Source organism: Clupea harengus, chromosome 11 (genome assembly GCF_900700415.2).
Source record: "Clupea harengus chromosome 11, Ch_v2.0.2, whole genome shotgun sequence".
Lineage (NCBI taxonomy): Eukaryota > Metazoa > Chordata > Actinopteri > Clupeiformes > Clupeidae > Clupea > Clupea harengus.
The window spans coordinates 17,094,624-17,111,190 of NC_045162.1; the positions used below are offsets into that span (position 1 = coordinate 17,094,624).

The window sequence follows — 16,567 nt, forward strand, 5'->3', positions numbered from 1 at the left end:
TTTCAATATTATTGTATCCATGAACACATTTCCCTTTTATTACTTTTGTTATTTTGCTTATCTGTCTTTTTTGCTTTTATTCGTTTAACATCACTTTTAATTGTTTTAACTTGCTTTTTTATTTAGGTTTTTAGTATTTATTTTTAATACTATTTTGCTTTTTTATTTAGGTTTTCAGTATTTATTCATATGCTGTTGTGTTTTTGAATTCTTTCCACTTTTACTCATTTTATTTGTTTAAGTTGTTTATTTCCTTTAATTGTCTTTATTCTCATCTAAATTTATGATCAATTCATTTACCTTGATTGGAAAGCACTTTTGTACAACTCCTGTTGTTTTTAAATGTGCTATACAAATAAAATTGACGTGCCTTGACTTTCTTCCACTTTCTCTCTCTCTCTCTCTCTCTCTCTCTTCTCTCTCTCTCTCTCTCTCTCTCTCTCTCTCTCTCCCCCCCCCCCCCGCCTCTCTCTCCCTCTCCTCTGCCAGCTTGGGAGAGCCTGATTTTGTGACTGGACTTAACCAGGGAATCAGTCTTCCAGTCAGGGCTGTGGGTCACAGGGCTGAGTGAGTCCCAGTCATGGACAGCAGAAGAGGCAGCTGGACCCCTGTGCCTGTCTGCTGATGCAGAGACAACAGAGAGCAGGGCGGTCTGGGTTAGTGCAATCCCCATACATGATGGGACTGATCAGGCATACAGATGTGGACAAAATTGTTGGTACCCTTCATTTAAAGAAGGAAAAACCCACAATGGTCACTGAAATAACTTGAAACTGACAAGCTCCAGTTTTGTCTCGTCGGTCCAAAGGACATTCTCCCAGAAGCCCTGTGGCTTGTCAATATGCATTTTGGCAAATTCCAGTTTCGCTTTTATATGATTTGCTTTCAACAGTGGTGTCCTCCTCGGTCGACTTTGGCTCAAACAGCGACTGATGGTGCGATCTGGCACTGATGTACCTTGACCTTGGAGTTCACCTCTAATCTCTTTGGAAGTTGTTCTGGGCACTTTGGTTACCATTTGCATTATCCCTCTCTTCAATTTGTCATCAATTTTCCTCTTGCAGCCACGTCCAGGGAGGTTGGCTACAGTCCCCTGGACCTTAAACTTCTGAATAATATGTGCAACTGTTAGGGATATCAAGCTGCTTGGAGATGGTCTTATAGCCTTTACCGTTAACATGCTTGTCTATAATGTTCTTTCTAATCTCCTGAGACAACTCTGTCCTTAGCTTTCTGTGGTCCATGTTCAGTGTGGTACACACCATGATACCAAACACCACAGTGACTACTTTTCACCCTTTAAATAGGCAGACTGACTGATTACAAGTTTGAAGAAGCCTGTAATGCTAATTAGAGGACACACCTTAGTTTAACATGTCTCTATGGTCAAATTATTTTAAATCTTTTCTAGGGGTACCATCATTTTTGTCCAGGCCAGTTTAATTCGGTTTTTTTTTAATTATTATTCTGTTTAACCACAATTCAAAAGCAATGTCTGATTTTCATTAGTTCATTTTCAGTATTTTTTTTATTTATTATTACTTTTGTCAGTTTCAAGTTATTTCAGTGACCATTGTGGCTTTTTCTTCCTTTAACGGAAGGGTACCAACAATTTTGTCCACGTCTGTATATAGGACAGGCTGCTGGCAAAGAGGAGTGTGTGTGGGTGTGCCTGTGGGTGTGTGTCTGTGTGTGCGTGTCTGTGCGTGTGTGCGTGTGTGCGTGTGTGCGTCTGCGTCTGCGTCTGCGTCTGCGTCTGCGTCTGCGTCTGCGTCTGCGTCTGCGTCTGCGTCTGTGTGTATGTGTATGTGTACGTGTGTGTGTGTGTGTGTGTATGTGTGCGTGTGTGTGTGTGGCCTCTGGAACTGCTTTTCACAAAATTGTGAAAAGCAATGATAAGGAATATATGAGGGATTGCAGTTTGAGAGTCTGTGTTTTGGGGATGTGTGTGAGTGTTTGTGACAGTGTAAATGTACAAAGAAGCAGAGACAAATAAATACAGTTTCATACCAAATTCACATGTGAAGTGGGGACTGAGTGGAAAACCTACCGACAGGGCACAGAAGTGCGGCACACACACACACACACACACACACACACACACACACACACACACACACACACACACACACACACACACACACACACACACACACACACACACAGGAGATCAAGACACTTAGAAAGAGTGACAGGCATTCAAAACACACATACAACTGAAAACAGTGAGACAGAGAGAGAGAGAGGCGAGAGAGAAAAAACAGACAAATACTGTGAAAGCCGAAGTGAGGAATATGACCGTGCCAGGAGGAAAAAAAGGAGGGGGGGTTGAAAGGTTTGTCAGGAGAGAGGAGGAGAAAGATTAGCTCGCTTGACAACTCCATTAGAGTCTTAACCTTGCCTTTGATCATCCTCTGAGCCACTAGCTCCAGCAGCAGGACCAAGGCGGGAGAACTCACACACACACACACACACACACACACACACACACGCACTGACACACAGCTAACCTGTCAGGCTACCCGCAGCACGACTGCCTGTGATCAAAGCCCAGCTCAAAAGACTATGTCTGCTGCTCTCTTCAGTACACTCCACAGGGAGAAGTAAGAGTGTGCGTGTGTGTGTGTGTGTCTGTTTCTGTGTGAGTGTGTGTGTGTGCGCGTGTGTGTGAATGTGTGAGTGTGCGTCTGTTTGTGTGTGTGTGTGTGTGTGTGAGAGAGAGAGAGAGAGAAAGAGTGAGAGAGTGTGTGTTTGTGTGTGTGTGTGTGTGTGTGTGTGTGTGTGTGTGAGTATGTCTTACTGTGTATGACAGGAAGCATGGTTAAAAGCGAAAGTTGTTGAGAGAATGAGAGAGCTTTTTATCTCGTCTGTCTTTAAATATTTGTTTCTCACATGCTAGAGTATGTGGGTGGTTTGAGACAACAACAGTGGCTGCTACAAATGTTCCTGACATATCCCTTTGCACACACACACACACACACACACACACACACACACACACACACACTGATCCTGTCACATCCCTCTGCTCTCTCTCTCTCTGAGAATAAGAGAGAATGAAAGAGTGAAATAAAGAGAAAATATGAGAGGCAGAGAGAGACAGAGAGAGAGATGAGAGGGGCTCTTTGATTTGTCCCTGAGGGGAACATGCTCATCTTCACATAAATGGACCTGGTCGTTTGGCTCAAATACGTGACTCCAAATTGCACTTAATGATTTTGGCTTGACAAGTAAATACCACAAAGCGGCACAGACCTACAATCTGACCCACAACGTTCCTTTGGAGGTATTTTACTCCAGGCTCCATCTGTGAGCTGAGTGAGTGCCGTGACTGGTCTGGATAGGGAACGAATGCGGCTCAGGGAGAGAGAGAGTTACCGTACCGTTTCCTGCCATGACACAACCATGGGTGACTCGGAGAAACCAAGGGACATGCCAAAGAGGAGAGTTTAAATCGGAGTTAATACTGAAAACATGTTTTAATAAAGGGGGGATGCTTTGCCAAAGTGCAAAGACAGCATATGACGAGGGCTTTAAACTCCCACATACATCAAACATTCTCTACTAATTTAGATGTTTTTTTTTTTTTTAAATCTTTGTCACACTGAGCTGTTTCGCTTCTTGCTCTCTACAAAAACCACTTCCAGGTACACATAAGACCGTTTTCCTTTAGGTGAGGTAGGTAGAGGTAGACTACGTAGATCTCACAGTTCAATGTGATTGAGTGTGCTATTAACAACACATCAGGGGGAGAAAAAGAAACCCAGACGTGATATATTTCCACGTCGGGTGAACTAATAGGCCCAGATGCAGATTCTTACCCACAGGCTGGTAGCCCTGGCTCGCTGGGCCTCCGAAGGGGATCCTGCCTCCAAATGCTCCCCCGTCGATGGAGCCGTAAGACATCGTCAGGCCTTCTGTTCAATGGATTCAGTTGGACAAAATCTGAAACAAAAACATATAAAACCATATGGGTTCATTTTTCATGGGAGGCTGAAAGAAAACTCCTACACAACCCCATAAGCATGTTATTATGTACATTAGTGCGATGTGTAATATAACCATTCAAGAAGAAAGCAGCATCCCGTAATTACACATTTTAAATAAACGCACAGGTAAAATCGAACTAAGTAAAAATGAAAACAGTGTTTCTTTAGCAAGTACTAATTACATGGTACTGGAGGGTATGTACATGAACATGCAGAGTTCTACAGGGATTTGAAAAGGCCTCTAAATCCTTTTCTAAATGTGTTAGACCATGTAGAGGTGCTTCAAATATATTACATTTATATCTTAACATTTGATAGATTTAAGCATGGGGAATGAAAGTTCTAATACTTTTGCCCGTATCACCAACCCTCCAACACTGAAGCCACAAACAAAACATATATCAAGATTTCATACGTAAACAAAACATATATCAAGATTGCATACGTATACACACATTTTCAGCACTGCCATAAGAATGGGTATGCTTGCACTCATGCAAAACAGTACTCTCCATCTTGAGTTCAGTGGAGCACAGTTCTCCAGAGACCAGGGTAATTACAGTGGAGTAAAGCAGACAAAAACAAATTATGTGCGAGAGGCCGTCGTGACCCTTCTAATTATTCAGAGAGTTCCCGCTCCACAAGTGCGTGTCCTGATGAGCAAGACCAGGTCTGAGGGAAGGAAGGAAGAACCCGTGGGCGCGGGCTGGAATTAAAGAAAAGGAGCGACGTCGCACCTCCACCGGAAGTGCCAACAGCCACGATCACCGATGGGGCCAAACATGCAAACTGACTGAGGGGATGGCTGCTACAGCTGCTCCTGAGTGGCAACTAGGAGTGTGTGTGTTTGTGTGTGTGTGTGTGTGTGTGTGCGTGCGTGCGTGTGTGTGTGTGTGTGTGTGTTTGTGTGTGTGTGTGTGTGCATGCCTGTGCGTGTGTGACTGTGTGAGTGTGTTTGTGTGTGTGTGTTACTGTATAACTGTCCCTGATAGGTTAATAGGCAGACTATCGCTCTAAAAAAAGAAATAAGAGCGATGATTCAGACATGCCTCCTGTATATGCCCCTGTGTTAGAAGTGTTACTGTATGCTCTGAGCTCATCTATTCTGACATAGGAGGAGCTTTTTGATACTTTTACCATACCAAATGTAGCCGCCAATAATATAATAACTACCTTTAACGTAATAACTGCCAATAACCTAATGATTGTCCCATTCTTAATATAATAAAAGTCGAAAATGTAATAATTTACCAATAATGTAATAACATTTCTGACCCAATAACGTAATAACTGTTTTGCACATAATGTAATATGTAAAGAGATTAATGGCTGGTCATTATTACACAATCATTAAAATATTAATAATATAATAATTGGAGCCGATAATGTAATAATATACTTCAATCACAGTGTGTTTAAGTTTTATTCATCATCAAGTGTCACACACTTCCCATGACTCAGGTCTCAGCATATTATTTATTAAGGACAAACAGCAGATGAAAGCCTGGATTCTGCTCAGTCGCATAGCTTTTGGATAGTACTATTTACTGGAAGAATTAATTACCAATTTTGTTGGTGTTTTGTTTTTGTTTTGTTTTTTGGTCAGTAGATCTGGAGTTCTTTTTTATATTTGTAAATAAGTGGATGTTACTTTAACTTCAAAGGATTCAACTTAATCTCCAGCACCTTGACTCCATTTTGTCAAATGCACAGCAGAGTATGAAGAGAATGTTTAGGTATTAAACTCTTCTTGATGTAGTCTGTATTGAGACATGCCCAATGTCACAAGTGTTCATGTGTGTGTATGTGTCTCAGGTGTGTGTGTGTGTGTGTGTGTGTGTGTGTGTGTGTGTGTGTGTGTGTGTGTGTGTGTGTGTGTGAGTGTCTGTCTGTGTGTGTGTGAGTGTTGAGAAAATGCCCCATGTCACAAGTGCTCATGTGTGTGTATGTGTCTCAGATGTGTGTGTGTGTGTGCGTGTGTGTGTGTGTGTGTGAGTGTTGAGAAATGCCCAATGGCATAAGTGTTGTATCCTCATGTGTGTGTGTGTGTGTGTGTGTGTGTGTGTGTGTGTGTTGAGAGATGCCCAATGTCATGAGTGTTGTACCCTGTAGCCGAGGCTACGCCATCATTTGTAGGAATGATACATACATACGAAATGTGATTCTTTCAATTTCGCCTAGAGGCAGGAATGCAGAATCTAGGATGGATGTAGGGGACACTGAGATAGTGACTTATTACAAAACAAAAACCCATCACTGAATGACCTGAGGGAGTCTGTGCTCAGTCCATTCTAATGCTGAATCAAAGGACACGAAGACAAGATGCCTCCCAAAGCCAAGAATGTCCTTCCTGTTTGTTTTCTTCTTTTCAGCCAGTCAACAAATCAAAAGAAAATCTATCACTATCGCTGTGATTTCAGTTGTCAATTTTGTGTCCAGAATGAGAGGTGAATTGTGTGTGTGTGTGTTTGTGGGGGATGGTGTAAATAGAGTTGCAGTGAGCCACCACTGGTATGCATGTGACACTATGTTTGTGTTTGTGTGTGTGTGAGTGTGTGTGTGTGTGTGTGTGTGTGTGTGTGTGTGTGTGCATGTGTTTGTTCATCACCCAGTGACTGTGACTGACTCTAAGAGAGTGTTTGAGAGACCTCCCTAGTGACACAGTGACATTATTCAGAGTGTGAGTCACTTCCTCGCGGGCACGCCGTGGTGTGTAGTACCCATTTCCACCCAAATGTGTGTGAGTGTCTGTGTACGGGGGTATGTGTCAGGAAAGGTTAAACACCGTGTGGTGATAATGCCTCCATCTCAAAAGGCCACAGACAGACACACACACACACACACACACTGTCAGGAGATACTCCGCCAGAAAGGCTGTACTCAATCATAGCATCTCATAGCCTGATCCTGGTGATAACAGTGCAGCATGTGTGTGTGTGTGTCTGTGTGTCTGCTGTTTACAGGTGGCTGTTACGTGTCATGAGAACACTGATGTGGAAGGCGTTAAAAATCCATACAAGTCCATGATCCACGATCAGTAGGACTGATAAGGGAATATTGATTCAGTAAAATGTATATTTTTAGAAATGAAGTAGACCGTTTGTTCAGACGACACTAATGGTCACTGAGCAACCCACCATGGCAACTGTTTTAATTCTGCTGCTGTACATTTTTATTCAGCCTGAATGAATAAACACACTTAATTGCATTTTCACTTTCAACTGAAAACAGAGATATGGAGACACACACACCGCACAAGCACACACACACACACACACACACACAGATATGATGACACACACACACGCGCACACACACACACACACACACACACACACACACACACACACACACACATGATGACACACACATACACACTGAGATATGATGACATACACACACATATACACACCGAGATATGATGACACACACACACATAGCACAAATTAACACACACACACACACACAATGATATATGATTACACTCACACATAGCACACACACACTTACCGGGATATGATGACACACACACATAGCACACCTGAACACACACACCGAGATATGATGACACACACACATAGCACACATGAACACACACACCGAGATATGATGACACACACACATAGCACACATGAACACACACACACACACATCGAGATATGATGACACACACACATAGCACACTTGAACACACACGTGCACACACACAGACACACCGAGATATGATGACACACACACATAGCACACATGAACACACACACACACATCGAGATATGATGTCACACACAAATAGCACGCATGAACACACACACACACAGACACACACAAACTAGCACGTGCACGTGCGCACACATCACACACACACACACACACACACACACACACACACACACACACACACACACACACACACACACACACACACACACACACATACACACACAAGGGTCAGTCTGGGGTACAGTAGGTGGAAAGGCAAAGATGGTTCCTGTCAAGATGAGAAATGGAAGAGACAGGGGATCAGAATAGCCAGGGTTACACAGACAAATAATCCAATTAATTCCCATACAAAAGGGAGATTAATTAGCCATGACAGCTCATAAACAGGTTGTGCTCCCCCAAAGCCTCAACAGTGACCTGTGCGCGTCTCCAAAGTTTCGGTGTGTCACTGTCTGTCTAGCTGTCTGACTGTGTATCTCTTTCACACACACACACACACACACACACACACACACACACACACACACACACACAGATTTTCATGCATTCACTCTAAGCCTACTGTCCAAAAGTCATGTATGCTTAAGCCATGTCCACATAAATATATCTGTCAGTGATGCTTTTGCTTTCAATTGTTTCCCTGTAAGGCAATCTATTTCCTTTTCGTATTCAACCAGAGAGAAGAGAGAGATTAAAGAGTTAAAAGAGAGAGATTTAAAAAATGACTCAGAAGTCATTGCTCCTCTCGCACTAGTGTTGAGTCCAAAAGTAAGAGTATCACATGTAGTCATCGCTCCATCCTGCTCTCCCACTCAGATGAGTGTGTGAGCCGTGGGAGGGAGGGATGGAGACAGGAGGAGCAGACTGTCTACATCATCTCCTTCAGCTGCAGAATCTCTCTCTCTCCATCTATATATCTATCTATCTATCCATCCATCCATCCATCCATCCATCCATCCATCCATCTATCTATCTATCTATCTATCTATCTATCTTTCTATCTATCTATCTATCCATCCATCCATCCATCCATCCATCAATCCATCCACCCATCCATCCCTCTGTCCATCCATCCATCCATCCATCCATCCATCCATCCATCCATCCATCCATCCATCCATTCATCTAAAGTAATCCTGTGAGTTATGCCCTAAGGCGCCTTTCTTCAGCCCATAGCCTGTCAGTGAAGGTGTGTGTCAAGCTGCACATTTCCTTGACCTGTCAGAACATAGACTATCAGCCCATGACCCATGACTGCAGCTCTGTCCCTGCTCCCCCAAGAAAGGGGTGACAGACAGGCTTTTGTTTCTGATATTAAAATATGGCTGTATAGACTATTAACCAGCCCTGGGTAAATGGTAATGTCCGTGCCAAACTCAGAGCACGGTCCTCTGCCCACAACTCTGGTGATCCGGAGGCTTTGGGGAAGTCCAGATGTGACCTACGGACGGCCATCAGAGATGGAAAGAGAGAATACAGAGACAAGCTGGCCGAAAACTGGCCGAGGACCGAGACGACTACACTCTGTCCCTGAATGTGGCTGACGTGAGGCGAGAGCTCCAAAGGGTGAACCCTCGGAAGTCATCCGGGCCCGATGGAGTTCCTGGCCGCGTCCTTAGGGGGTGCGCCGACCAGCTAGCGGAGGTATTCACCTCCATATTCAACCTCTCACTACATCTGTCTGAAGTCCCCACCTGCTTCAAGCAGGCAACCATCATCCCCATACCAAAGAAATCATCCATCACCTGCCTAAATGACTACCGCCCCGTAGCACTGACCTCCACCATTATGAAGTGCTTCAAGCGGCTGGTCAGAACCCACATCTGCTCCACCCTTCCAAACACCCTGGACCCCTTTCAGTTTGCGTACCGCACAAACAGATCAACAGATGATGCCATCGCCCTTGCAACACACACCACTCTCTCCCACCTGGAAAAGGGCAACACATATGTGAGAATGCTGTTTGTGGATTACAGCTCAGCATTCAACACTATTGTGCCTTCCAAGCTCGTCCCGAAGCTCAGGAGCCTGGGTCTTAAAACACCCCTGTGCAACTGGATCCTGGACTTCCTGACGAGCAGACCCCAGGTGGTGAGAATGGGCAAGCACACCTCCTCCTCACTGACCCTGAGTACCGGGGCCCCCCAGGGCTGCGTACTCAGTCCCCTCCTGTACTCCCTGTACACACAGGACTGTGTGGCAACACACAGTTCCAACATCATCCTGAAGTTTGCAGACGACACTACCATCCTGGGTCTCATCTCTAACAACGATGAGACCGCCTATAGAGATGAGGTAAGGGGCTTGGCAGCATGGTGCCAAGACAACAACCTGTCTCTAAACATCTGCAAAACCAAGGAGATGATTGTGGATTTCAGGAAGCTACAGAGGGGGGGTCACAACACCATACACATCGAGGGAGCTGCAGTGGAGAGAGTCTCCAACTTCAAATTCCTCGGTGTGTACATCAAGGATGACCTCACCTGGTCCATGCAAGCGGACTCGGCGGTCAAAACTGCACAGAAGCGGCTTTACTTCTTGAGGAGACTCAAGAAGTTTGGCATGTCTTCTAAAACACTAAAAAACTTTTATAGATGCACCATTGAGAGCATCCTCTCAGGCTGCATCACTGCCTGGTATGGTAGCTGCTCCGCTGCCGATCGCAAGGCCCTGCAGAGGGTGGTGAAGACAGCGGAGCGTATCATCGGCGGCCATCTCCCTTCCGTGCAGGGCATCTACAACAGTAGATGCCTGAGAAAAGCACGGAACATTGTCAAGGACCACAGCCACCCAGGCTATGGTCTATTCACACTGCTGCCGTCTGGTAGACGCTACCGGAGCATCCGAGCACGGACTACCAGACTCACAAACAGTTTTTACCCCCAGGCTGTTAGGCTGCTGAATCAGCAACACTGAACAGTCGCCATCACCTTGTACTTCACACCCATACAAATACACTTGCTACATATATATATAAACCCACATTTTTTTATCTTATTTAATTTAATATTCCCCACCCTGGAAACTGCCCTTCTGTATTTTAAACTGTTGTTACTTGTTATATGTTATTTGCTATATGTTATATGTTATATGTTATTTCTGGTATGTTATTTTGGTATATGTTATTTGTGTTACCTGTTGTATGCCGTCTACTGCGTAGATGTTGGCTGCCAAGTCATAAGAATTTCGCTGCGCTGAAGAAATTTGGTGTATGCGACAATAAACACTTTGACTTTGACTTTAATGGTCACTGAGCAACCCACCATGGCAACTGTTTTAATTCTGCTGCTGTACATTTTTATTCAGCCTGAATGAATAAACACACTTAATTGCATTTTCACTTTCAACTGAAAACAGAGATATGAAGACACACACACCGCACAAGCACACACACACACACACACACACACACACACACACACACACACACACACATACACAGATATGATGACACACACACACGCGCACACACACACACACACACACACACACACACACACACATGATGACACACACATACACACTGAGATATGATGACATACACACACATATACACACCGAGATATGATGACACACACACACATAGCACAAATTAACACACACACACACACACAATGATATATGATTACACTCACACATAGCACACACACACTTACCGGGATATGATGACACACACACATAGCACACCTGAACACACACACCGAGATATGATGACACACACACATAGCACACATGAACACACACACCGAGATATGATGACACACACACATAGCACACATGAACACACACACACACACATCGAGATATGATGACACACACACATAGCACACTTGAACACACACGTGCACACACACAGACACACCGAGATATGATGACACACATAGCACACATGAACACACACACACACATCGAGATATGATGTCACACACAAATAGCACGCATGAACACACACACACACAGACACACACAAACTAGCACGTGCACGTGCGCACACATCACACACACACACACTCATACACACACACACACACACACACACACACACACACACACACACACACACACACCTACACACACACACATACACACATACACACACAAGGGTCAGTCTGGGGTACAGTAGGTGGAAAGGCAAAGATGGTTCCTGTCAAGATGAGAAATGGAAGAGACAGGGGATCAGATTAGCCAGGGTTACACAGACAAATAATCCAATTAATTCCCATACAAAAGGGAGATTAATTAGCCATGACAGCTCATAAACAGGTTGTGCTCCCCCAAAGCCTCAACAGTGACCTGTGCGCGTCTCCAAAGTTTCGGTGTGTCACTGTCTGTCTAGCTGTCTGACTGTGTATCTCTTTCACACACACACACACACACACACACACACACACACACACACACACACACACACACACACACACACACACACACACACACACAGATTTTCATGCATTCACTCTAAGCCTACTGTCCAAAAGTACTGTCCAAAAGTCATGTATGCTTAAGCCATGTCCACATAAATATATCTGTCAGTGATGCTTTTGCTTTCAATTGTTTCCCTGTAAGGCAATCTATTTCCTTTTCGTATTCAACCAGAGAGAAGAGAGAGATTAAAGAGTTAAAAGAGAGAGATTTAAAAAATGACTCAGAAGTCATTGCTCCTCTCGCACTAGTGTTGAGTCCAAAAGTAAGAGTATCACATGTAGTCATCGCTCCATCCTGCTCTCCCACTCAGATGAGTGTGTGAGCCGTGGGAGGGAGGGATGGAGACAGGAGGAGCAGACTGTCTACATCATCTCCTTCAGCTGCAGAATCTCTCTCTCTCCATCTATATATCTATCTATCCATCCATCCATCCATCCATCCATCCATCCATCCATCTATCTATCAATCTATCTATCTATCTATCTTTCTATCTATCTATCTATCCATCCATCCATCCATCCATCCATCAATCCATCCACCCATCCACCCATCCATCCCTCTGTCCATCCATCCATCCATCCATCCATCCATCCATCCATCCATCCATCCATCCATCCATCCATTCATCTAAAGTAATCCTGTGAGTTATGCCCTAAGGCGCCTTTCTTCAGCCCATAGCCTGTCAGTGAAGGTGTGGGTCAAGCTGCACATTTCCTTGACCTGTCAGAACATAGACTATCAGCCCATGACCCATGACTGCAGCTCTGTCCCTGCTCCCCCAAGAAAGGGGTGACAGACAGGCTTTTGTTTCTGATATTAAAATATGGCTGTATAGACTATTAACCATGTTATTCATATTCATTTCTTATACGTTTCTAAGTTGCCTGACGAGTTCACTCTTTTTCATCAATGAAGCATATAGTATGTCAACATACTAGTTGGTCAGTTACATGAATGGTGGGTTATATTTCCTAAATTAGGCTGCTTGACCCTTTAATAGAGGTATCATTTCACAACATTGACAAACAATGCCGAGGCGAATTCGAACCCAAAAGGGTGTGTGTTGAGACCGATGGTGAGGCTGAGCTATATGTGAGGGCCGTAGCTACTCATGACGTGAAGAGATAGACAAGGTCATTTTTAACTCATAATCATACAAATACATCAGTATAGATCATTACCCTTTTTCCGCACATAAACAAACACCCACACATGACTTAATATACAAACACACACACACACACACACACACACACACACACTCACACTCACGCACACGCACATGCACATGCACAAACACACACACACACACACACACACACACAGGCGCTAAACTCCATTATTTGGCAACCGATCTGTGTTGCATGAATTCCCATGGTGTGAATGATTAAAAGTTCCACCCCACATACATGGCCTAAATGAAGGCAAATGAGTTTACAAAGCTAAGCTGGGACTGCCATGAGGGATTCGATGTCTCATCAAGTCACAGCAAACATAATCGGTCAAGAGGCTGAAAGAGCTACAGTTGAGATTCTCACTCTTAAGGCCCTCTACAGAAACTACTCTTAGAATAAACAAGGAGAAATTACTAATGACCTCATAATTATAGCTCGAGGACACTGTGAAGTGAATTTCTGTGTTTTCTCTTTTTTAACTGATGAATGAATTGTTAGATGAAATTACATTGTAACTGTCACAGTCATGTTGATGAAACGACTCACCCAATTTATATATCATATCCCATTATCACAGCTGAATGCTGGCCTTTCTATAAGCCGCACTGTAGGTTGTTTCTTTAGACATGGATCGGGGGTTCCAAGAACCTCTGCCTGATTCCATACCAAGTGCACAAGTGAGAAACACCATCACAGCCTGCATGACAACCCTTCCCCAAATCCCCCCTAATTCAAAATCCAATATTATGTCCCCTTTTATCAACTCCAGTCATTGTCGGGCACATTAGCCTGATGGACTGTAAGCACCAGGGAAGGGCAATTAGCACCCCCTCCAGTGGAGCCTTCCCATGCAGCTTCGGAGTTCAAATGTGTTGTTTTCTTTTTCTTTTTGTTCTTTAAAGGGTGATATAAGAGAGGTGGTTAATTAGAAAATCAGAGAAAGAAATGTTGTATAAGTGCTCTGAAACCACCACTCAAAGAAGAGGGGAAAAATGCGCAAACGGGACAGTTTCATTTCCTCCCCTGAAGCACTCTGCTCTTGTGCAAACACCTTCAGCCTTAGCTAGCTTTGAAATGACCATCACTGCTGCTTGAAACCATATTTCTCCTTGCGTTGTGGTACCTTGGTGTGTCATTTTGCTTCAATGCCTTCGAATAATGGTTACAGGAGTTAGAGGATTATTCACACTTGTTTCAGATAAGGCTTTTGCAGAGAATACTGCTGAATAATGTGCAAAATGCTAAAAGAACCACTTAAAAAATGTGATAGCTGTGATAGTGTGTTAAAGAGACTTTGCTGTTACTGTGTGAATGTTTTTTATTGCCGATAGTGTTTATAAATATATAGCATATAACTAAAGCTGAATAGTGTTTATAAATATATAGCAATATAATTAAGGACAACCGACTTCAGTTACATATGAAGGAAAACACTGATAGCATTACTGTAAGCAACAGGAGAGTAGTATCTATCCTCACACATACACAGACACATACACACACCTGTGGAACACACACACACACACATTTACAGAGAGGCATCCGTGGACACACACACACACACACACCCTTTTACACAGAAGCATCCGTAGACACACACCACACACCCTTTTACACAGCCATATCCCACTCTGCTGCAAACATGAGACCATACAACATGAGGAACACAAGCCATATATACGGTGAGATCCTTCCTGGAAAGGTCAATGCAATTACTGACTTATAGATAGATGCAGAGGTGCACAGCAACGGCATTATCTGTTAAACCCACAAATTATCCATTTCTGTATCTGTATTTGGATAGAATGCCGGATGTGGGTGTGGTTTGTACTGGGACTCATGTTAATGGGGCGAATGTTCTATTTTCTATTGGCAATGCAATTGTTGTGCCTTCCAGGAATATTGGCATATAATTCATTATGAAATATATTTACTTATACTATATATAATAACTACGTTTTATGAACTGCCTGAGCCCCCACTCTTCCTTTTAACTGGAGGACAATCAACAATCAGAAACTGTTTTGCTTTGGAAATAGAAACTATTTACTGTAAAAGTATTTAGAAAAATATCCTCCTACTCCTGATGCTATACCAGGTTAATGTTTTGAAAGTTTCTTACAGATAATAACGATAACGATCACTGCTTTGTCATACCAAATTATATGCTGCCCGTTGCTGCCAACGTACGTCTGATGATGCAAGGGGCTGCGCTCGCGCCCTCCCTCACAACTCACACACAGTGGACACAAGTCAGCCTATGACACAAGCGCATGCTTCATTCAGCCGGGAACGATCAGCTCTCATCCCGCTGCCTGTTGTGAGCTGATCGGTGATTCAACTACAGAATTTCAAGTTAGTGAAATTAAAGTGTGATGCTGCAAACAATGGCCATCCACAACGATATGAATTGATTTGAAGAAACATAGTGGTTGAAGGACAGACATGTCAGTCCTATTTTTTCTAAATAATAATGTAATTTTTTTGTGAAAAGAAATATCTGTTTATATCGCACTTTTTGTCCTTAACGCATTTGTATTCCTAAACAGATAAATAGATAGATACATAGATAGATATAGATCGATTATTTGGAATTTGGAACACTCAAGCGGATTCTGTATAGTTATTGTGATTTCAAACACAACTTATAGTCGGCATGGTGGGGACGTCCTTGAATATTAGGAGAAATATATAAGATGCATCGATCTCTCTGTGTCCTTAAAATGACATGCGCGGGTGTGTGTGTGTTTCTATCAGTGTGTATGTGTATGTGAATGAAATAAAAGGTAAAGCCTGAGTACAGCCCCAAGGCCTTTATCATGATTTTCCTTTGTCATCTACACAAATCCATGTCTGGTTGGCTGTGTCCAGGCATGTGGTTTCTGAATGAAGTTTGTGAGTGTGAATGTGAATGTGTGCAGGCATGTGGCCTTTTATGACTACCTTAATACTGCAGTCAGGGGACTGGATAAATAGAGACCCAGGAGGGAGGCTGGGTAGATGGCTGAGTGCTCTTCCTCCTCCTCCTCCTCCTCCTCCTCGTGTGGCTGCTCCTGTGCCATCCCCCATTATCACCTCTGTGGCTTAGCCCAGCATGAGGGAGCTGCACCACTGAGCGCAAATAAGCCTGAGCCCAGGTCCCTCCACTGCCTTTTATACAGAACATTTACCACAGAGTAGCCACAGCATGCCACACTTCATCCTCCATGCGTGTGTGTGTGTGTGTGTGTGTGTGTGTGTGTGTGTGTGTGTGTGTGT

At 43.6% G+C, this 16,567-nt stretch overlaps 1 protein-coding gene across 1 annotated transcript in view; it reads right to left on the reverse strand.

Moving 5' to 3' along the window:
• The window catches only part of tsnare1 (T-SNARE Domain Containing 1), a 113,841-nt gene that overhangs the window by 83,343 nt on the left and 13,931 nt on the right, over positions 1-16,567 (reverse strand). The window contains exon 2 of the mRNA XM_031575781.2: positions 3,822-3,945. Coding sequence (XP_031431641.1) covers positions 3,822-3,906 — 85 coding nt within the window. The 5' untranslated portion in view covers positions 3,907-3,945. The remainder of the gene's footprint in view (positions 1-3,821; positions 3,946-16,567) is intronic.